At 39.3% G+C, this 8,825-nt stretch overlaps 1 protein-coding gene across 1 annotated transcript; it reads right to left on the bottom strand.

Moving 5' to 3' along the window:
* Positions 1–5,206: 5,206 nt before the first annotated feature.
* LOC113013781 (olfactory receptor 142) lies at positions 5,207–6,379 on the bottom strand. Its single transcript, XM_026154928.1, has one exon. It carries the CDS (start codon positions 6,377–6,379, stop codon positions 5,207–5,209), a length of 1,173 nt encoding a protein of 390 aa, XP_026010713.1.
* Positions 6,380–8,825: the final 2,446 nt, after the last annotated feature.

Genomic DNA, 8,825 nt, shown 5'->3' with positions numbered 1-8,825 from the left:
GTGCTTTATTACAGAAATGCTGTGACAATCAAATTAGTTTGCCCTTTTGGGGAATTTAGCACATCTAAAAGTACTTTCAGCTACTCCGTTATTTTCCAAGGGCCTGCACCAACAAATGTATCCCTATTTTGATTTCCACTCCATTCCCACCCCGACGCAATCTTGTCATGTATCTGGGGGTACACTAACTAACTTGTGTCGCTTTCTGATCTCAAACTGTGGTTCGTTTACATGCAAAGTAAACATGTTAACCTGCACACCATGAGACCGCAGCAAGTTTGGCTGACCTATTAGTGTAAAATCTGCTTACATATCGAGCCAGAATTATGCCAGAAGCTTGTTGATGGCTACCAAAAGGTGAGGTGCAACTTACTAAGAATCATCACAACTGTAAGCATGTATACAATCTGTTCAACATTATACTTATGTAACAAAATTACATGAAACATTTGCATACAATCAAATAACTTAAACAGTCAGTCATCTTTAAAAGCTAAACTTGCATGAATTGAGGTAAATGTACTAATTTAAGTAATTCCTTCTTTTGTCAGTGATCTCTGTAAAAAACCTATAAAATGTCAGCGTACAGATACGTTAATTTCACATGCTTGTCGTGCAGACACAAGACGACCATTGATCAACTGTTTTCAACCATTTTAATAATTTCCTTTTAAAGATGACACACATCTGTAACAAATGAATTCACAGTATCTTCACAATAGTGCTTTAACACAATCCAAACAGAAATCTAATCATATAATTACCTGCTAATTTTACGAAGCAGATTTTCTTCGTATGGGTATAGCTTATTTTTTAAGGGTTTTAAGAATGCAGGTTTTACTGATCTTGTTGTCTGATGTGACGCTTTGTTTGCCATCAGGTCTTCGTGTCATCATAATGCGTTTTGTAATTCCTGATTGCAGTGTGAAAATACTTCTTTGCAGTTTTATATACTAGGGAGTAGGTATGAGAACACCTTGCAGTGCTTTGATTAATCTGACTGCCAAATAAGTTACAGTTTTGACCTGCAGGAGATCCTAAATAGTTCAATAGACACTGTCACAACGCCTCTGTATGGAGGCTAAAGCTGGAAAATCATAACAGGAACATGGTGATGATAGAATAACGTGTAAATCAATTACACTTGCTCATTTGAGGATTAATATTTCACTTTAAAATATCAACAATCAGCAGTTAACAATTATGACTGAAAAATCTTCAACAACAACTGAACTGGCTAAAGGATTGATTAAAAACACACATTTGGATGTGACTGATTTACAATGTAGCAACAATTCATGTACGTAACAGCACATTTTATAAGCAAGACCACATTTTTAAAGGTTATCACCAACATTTTTTAAAATTAAGAAACAGCAATGTTGATGACATCCCTTTTTTAAACTTTAGCTGTCTGTTGTTGAGTTCCTTTGCATTCGTATGGTCTCAGTGTATTTTTGCCATAAAGACCCAACACTTCCTGAAAATAAGCTGACACAGTTCCCTAACTTGTCAAGACACATTTGAAATGGTACAACACATAAAAACTAGCCATGCTACAACACATGTAACCGCAGTGTAATAAAAAACTAATCTGCTGTTGTTGGTTAAACAGGGAGGATAGGTGGCAAAACGACCCTTCAAACAAACACAGTCAACATTTATGTTCCACATACACTCAAAAGATATTTAGAGACAAAATGCTGACTTTAAGTCATTTGATTACATGTAAGGTTTTGGAATGCAATCTTGAAAACTTTTCCAAAGTTTTACATGTAAACCTTGGAAAAATTAAAGCTCATTCTGGACAAACAGGAATGTAAAATGAATAGTTTGCTGTGTTAAAGTAGTTTACAGTCCTTAACTTGATGAACGACAACATTTTTGTTATGTAACCAGGCAACTCTCTCCAGACCTTGTTCAGACTAAAATAAGGCTAATTATCAGTGCAGAAAAAAAAGCCTGCATCTTGCAAATCTGGCAAGACACGATCAATGCTGAAAGATTTACACAGGTTCCAGAGCAAAATATCAGATCTTTTTAAAAGAAAGGCCTTGCATAGTTCAGCCAAACAGTCATGGCTTTGTAGTGAATGAGTGTGGGCGTTGAACTGGCGGGCCTGCAGGCCACACCTTTTACCAGCTGAAAACATTTGTTGCATCATGAAACTATGACAGCGCAGCCTGCTTTGATATGTTTGATATCTTTTCTTTCTTCTATCAAGAATAAAATACAGGCTTGCAAGATTTTCAAATCATAAGTACAGTCGCTTTCTTGCTGAACAGTAAAATGCTGTCCGATGACTTTGTGTGAATCTGCAGATGATTTCCTGTTCATACACAAGAGCTGTAGCTTAGCCTAAAATACATCTCTTAATTCTTTATCAACTTTGTACATTTGGGCATGGCAAGAACACTTAATGAAGGGTCCATTCCCTTTCAGCTCTTTCTCTGCTGAGGTAAACCTGCTCAAATAAAAGAGAAGGCTAGGTACTGTAATGAACAATTTCAACTCAAACAGAATGTGCTGTAATCAGGTTATTTCTGGCCTGCAAATCAAAACTCTATCTGAAGTTGCTTATATGCTTCAAAAAACGGAAAACACGGTACAAAAATGCTCCCACGTGACAGTTTGTGTGCAAACCTAAAGAAGAGTGTCTGCAACGGTGAGGCACTGATGCTTTGGTGTTGCCACCAGCCTGCTGACTGACCACACAAAGCGCAAAATATTTCTGAAAGCACTGCAGCTACTTTAAAAAGAGGATGTCCTTCAACTCCTGCAGCATTTGGCCACAGCTTTCATTTGTCATCTTTTGAACACAGTATAAACACACGTATAAGCGACACGACACAAAGCTACTTTAATATCAAAGGCTAACGCGATCACTGCAGGGACTTGTGCTCCACAACCTCACACACATCACAGGTGTTACGGGGAGTACGCTACCTGGTTCTCCGCTGCAGCCTCTCTTACCTTAGAGCAGGGGTGTGCAACATAAGGCCCAGGAGCCAGAGTTAGCCGGCAAATACTCCAATCCAACTCACTAAACAGCTTCGGAAAATGTCATAGAGGGCATCGACTTCAGACTTTTGTATTGTCATAGGTTTTACAAGTTTTCCTACACTGTTAAAAAAAACATCTTAAAAAAAACAGTAATATTCCAGCAGCTGGGGCGCCAAAATACTACCGTAAAATAACAGAAAATAACTTCCTCATAAAAATATGGTTATTTCCAGTAATGACAATACAGGTTGTTGCGCTAATTTTACATGGGATTCTGCCTTTTCCAAGTGCGTTTAGACATTAAATTAGGAACATTTTAACGTGATCAAACAATGAAATTACCTATAAACAAGGTCAATGAATGTGGCAATATGAATCATAATACGTAAATGTACAGAAATATAGAGTTAACAGTTGGTTTAAATAATAATGGATTGTATGCCCTGGGACAGAGGCAAGGCTGCCATATCGCACCATCGGCCCTCACCAGTAGGCAAAGAGTCTTGACCACGGACACAATACTCAGAGTGTCTGAGCCGGGGCTCGAACCGGCAACCTTCTGATCATAAGGCAAACTGCCAACTCTTGAGCCACGATTGCCCTAAATAGCAATGATAATAATACTTATGTGATGTAACACAAGCTTATAGGGATCATGTTATATACTTTTCCATAGCATTACATTTGAATTCAACAGTTCAATCTTTCAAATAACGGACAGATATTTGTGAAATCATGATACATTTGTGAATGTATTTTAACAATCTAAATATGCATATGTACAGACAGATACATTTAATAATCATGGCAATTATGTTTTATTACATTACAGTGATTTAATGTTAATTTACATTTGAAATGTGAAATCACAGTGTATTTACGTAACTTTAATGATATTCTAGAAGAACAGAACAAAACTGTAAAATGCAGTAAAATACTTTTATATTAGGATTTTTTCCTACAGTGCAGCCATACCCACGACCTTGTGGTTGTTAGTTCACATTCATTGGCCGATGCTTAGCGTCATGTTATTATATGTCCCAACATCCAATGGCATGTCACATTGTTTTCATGGCCACAGCCTCACCCCAGGTGCAGAGGCCTATTTCTGTTCAGGAATGTTGTGAATACTTTGAGATTTATATTATTTTTATGCAATCTTTTATATGTTTTTTTCAGTTTTTATTCCTATTAATTATATTTTCACTTGTTACCTCTGAATTATTGAATCAGACCTAGATGACATGAAATTTTCAGCAAAATTATAATTCAAATACTCCTATAATTATTGATTATTTTCATTAATTTTCAATCATTTTATATATTTTTTCATAGTATTACATTTGAATTTAACAGATCATTCTCTCACATAACAGACAAATATTTGTGAAATTATGATACATTTCTGAATGTATTTTTACAATCTAAATATGCATATGTACAAAAATATATATTTAAAAAACAAGTAAATTGTGTTTTACTATATTTACAGTGATGTTATGTTATTTTACCTTTGACATGTAAAATCACAGTCTACTTATGTAAACTTAATATTGTAGAAAGACAGTACAAAACTGTAAAATATACAGTAAGATACTTTGACATTACTATTTTTTGGAACAGTGTACTTAAAAACCTTCCTTCCTACTAAAGACCTTCCCCATGCCATCCACACTATGCCCAAGTAACTAAGTAACAGATTAACAATAACAGATAAAACACAAAAGTTCCTTTTATTTTTTCATCATCTACTGTCACTTTCTTTTCTTTTTTTCTTTTTTTTTTTACAAAGATTCAATGGAGGAAAAAATAATCTTTTTTTAATTATTATGATTTAATTAAAAAAAAAAAACTCCTGTTATTGCTATTACTACTAGAACTTTTCTGTAATTTTCTACACCCATTTTATCTTGCTGACAGATTTCTTTTATTTGCTGCAGCAGCATTTCTTATCATGTAGAAAAGACGCTTCTTTTTTATATTAATTGGGATTAAAGGTGTATTTAAACATCTTTACATTGACAGAAAGGGGAGCTTCTCTTGTTAGGCCCAATTAAGAACAAACTGGGCTGTAAAATGAATTGGACATCTCTGCTTTAGAGTCTTAAAAGTAAGATAAATAGCAGAAAGAAAGTTTAGTTTGTTCCTGGTGCTGTCCAGTTTGTCATCAGTAGTTCAGTTTAGCTGTGTCTCTTAAATCGGTTTATCCCGCCTGAGCTCCATTTCGACGCGCCACGTGTTCCAGTCTTATTCTCTCTGCAGCGCGCTCGTTAGCCCTTCTCTCTGTCCACGACCGCAACCTGCTGGTCAGCGCCTGCCTCATCTCCACACTCCACAGTCCATACACCAGCGGGTTAATGCACGGTGGCACTATGAGCATAACCAGCAGCGATATATGAAGCGCAGTCGCCGTGGCCGTGGGGGTGGTCTTCACTTTGCAGAGGCCGGGAGACTGAGAGGACTGTACCATCATCGCCACCGGTGCCCTAAACTCCCACAGCGCGTCCGACGCGACTTTGAGGAGCAACGGCAGCAGCTGCAGGAACAGCATCCCGCAGTAAAACAACACAGTGTTGCGCGCTGTGACGTTAATCGCGTTGAAAGGTATCACTGCGTTGCGCGCGACCTGGTACATTCTAAAGAAGGAAAACGCGTGTATCAGCAGACACAGCAGCAGGGTGAGGGAGCCCACGGTTTTGCGAAAAACTGCAGAGGCACGGGGGAACCCCAGGTGCTGTTCCACAACATCTGGCTCGCACAGAAGCCCCGTGGTAACCGTTTCATCATCCTCTCCTCTCCCGGTGTGCAGCAGCACAATTTCAGAGACGCCGATGAAAACCGAGTACAGCCAGATTCCCCCCAGGACACCCCGCAGGCGGATCTTAGTGAAAATTGGCAAGTAATGGATGGCATGACAGACGTATATGTATCGCTCCAACGCCATGCAAGTTATAGTAACGAGACTACAGAAGACAGAGACTCCACCCAAAAAGTACTGAACGTAACACCATCCGCTGAACGCCATCGTGCGGCGCTGGATTAGTGAGTGGACGACCGCCGGGCCAAAGGTCGCAGTCTGCACCAGGTCGCTGAAAATCAGGTTCTTGAGCAGGATAAAGCGCGGCTGCCAGGAAAACTCCTCCGACTGTCCGAGGCCGAACAGAGTAAGCGCGTTCACAAAACACGACAAGGCGGTCAGCAAGACAAAAAAGCAAATCAGCACTGAAACCGTCTGTTCTTCAGGTACTATAGACAGAAACAGGCAGTTGGCATTGTTCAGCTGTCCAGCCGCGTGTGGGGTAGTTTGGTTCTCCTGGCTGAAGCTGTCGCGCTCCTCAGTGAGGTTGTGCGCCTCCGTCTCCAGCACAGCTGTCATTTTAATCTGTGGAAGCATCAACAGCCTGATGTCTCCGTCCTCCCCCACAGCCTAATGCCATTCACAGGTCTGCATCCTTCAGCATTTTTCCACACCTGTACGATCTGACCTGGCAACACGCGCGCATACACACGCCCACAGTTCTCTGTGACCAGTTGTTGGACGTCACACTGAAGTTGAACAGCAAACAATTCACAGACCACGTAAAATCCACGCATCAGGATTCTCAGCATAGACTCTGGACTCGGTCTGCAGTCTCCATGGAGCACAGGTGCGCACACCAAGGATTCACATGAATGCGTCTGCAGTGGCTTTCTCTCGTGCTCGCTCTCATATGCCGGCAGTATGAAGCAGGGAAAGTTGTAAAAGTGGATCAGATAAAAAGGAAAGCTGGAGGGGGGTGGAGAGTGTAAAAGAGAGAAAAAGTTGCTGAGAAATAAAAGAATTCACCCACTAAAACACTATCACAGTGTTTGACGTGGTTGTAGCGATTGATTGATTGATTAAACAATAAAAAGCCAATTATTTAAAAAAAAAAAGTAGTTTGCTTTTCTTTTGTTTAGTTGCACCTTTTGTATTGTGGTTTTCAGCTGTCACTATTGTTACCAATACAACACCCCGGTTCGCCTGTGAGAAGATTTACGACACCCAGGCGCTTCGGAACATGAGTGCATTTTACGCGAACTTGTTAAACTTATCAAAGTACGTCAACTTTCGAAATTAACTTTTGACATATGGGTACACACTGCACCCTAGTGCTCGAGACTGGTAACTGCAGCCCAGAGGCTAGTTTGACAAGCTATTTTTAAATATGAAAGCTTATTGAAATTTGCAGAATATTGTAAATTCACATATAGCTTTGTGTGATTGTGTAATAAATATGATATATAATTGTATTACTAAAATTAGGAAAGAAAAATAACTACAACAGGAGGCAATACATTACTATTTCAGGACAACCTACTATCTTATAAGATTAAAAAAGCATGCACATTATCAGTGTCAAGTACACTCATGTGGATTACATAAATACACACATCCTTCCAAGGGCACAAATCCCTTCACTAGATTTATTACATTGTTGACGGCCTTGTGTTTTTGTGTGTTTTGAATACATGTTCAATAGCTACTCCAAATCACTACAGTATGTACTCTGGGTATCTAGTTCTTTTTTTAATCTATTTTTCCTCTTCCTTGTTTTCCAATAAGTATATTGGAATTATATATTTATTTATTTTATGCTTATTTATTCTATCCTGTTATTCTATTTATATTATTAATTTAGGTTTTACCTAATATTTATTGATTTTATTCTTATTCATTTTTTATCTTCTTACTCTATTCATATTTATATTGTATCCCATTATTTATTTTAATTTTTATTCTGTATATACTCTTATTAGGTCATATCTCCAGTGTTTCCTCGTAGGGGGCGCTCTACACTGGGGCTGTGATTGACCGTGGCTGCTGGGGCTCTGTGGGTCCTCTCAGCCTGGCTGGGGGGGCTGCTTTGCCTCCCTCCTGCTGTGTGCCCAGCCTGGAGGCTGCGGTCTGTGACCGGGTCCCGGTGCAGACGGCTCCCCGTGATAGTGTTTCCTCACCTGGCTCATGTGTGCCCAGCCCAATTTTACTCTTTAAGTGTGTGTGTGTGTGTGTGTGTGTGTGTGTGTGTGTGTGTGTGTGTGTGTGTGTGTGTGTGGAGGGGGGGGGGGGGGGGTATGTATCCATGATCGTTTATGTTAATGAGAGTGTGGGGAGTGAGTTGGAGGGCGGGGTGGGGTGGGCTGCTTTTAACCATGTAAAGCACTTTGTGCTACATCTTTGTAAGAAAAGTGCTTTATAAATAAAGATTGATTGATTGATTGATATGTACTGTATAGAGCAAGAATTAGTCTTATTTGTGTTTCTAAAACAATAAACAGGGTTCACTCCAGCTTTGCTTTGATTATTAAAAAACTTAGAGAGGTCAGAGGTTCACCAATCTGCAAAAAACTGTGCCCAGAGCTGTGACCTGTTTTAATACACTTCAAGCTGTTTCTGGATTGTGTTCACATATGGCTTTGTCTTTGCATGACACAGCTTCATTGACTTGCATTTGTAGATAGCGTACTGAACTGTGTTCACAGACATAGATTTCTGCAAGTGTTTCTGAGTCCATGCAAGGATTTGCATGACACAGTCATTCTTGTTTTTAATACAGTCCTACCTGAAGATCATGGGCTTGCAATATTGATTTAGACCTTGTCCCTGGTGCACAGAAACTGCTCCACATTCTGTGAATCATTTGATGATATTATGTACTGTAGGTGATGAGATGTTCAAAGTTTTCCCTTATGGGTGATCTTAAACTCTTGGTTTGGAGGATATGGTGGATGGTAGGGCGCCAAGTTTCAGTTTAAGGAGAGCTTCTGTTTGAGACCCATCAGGATTTCACAGAGCTGACTTG

Source organism: Astatotilapia calliptera, chromosome 20, assembly GCF_900246225.1.
Source record: "Astatotilapia calliptera chromosome 20, fAstCal1.2, whole genome shotgun sequence".
Lineage (NCBI taxonomy): Eukaryota > Metazoa > Chordata > Actinopteri > Cichliformes > Cichlidae > Astatotilapia > Astatotilapia calliptera.
This window is presented reverse-complemented; position numbering and strand designations above follow the sequence as displayed.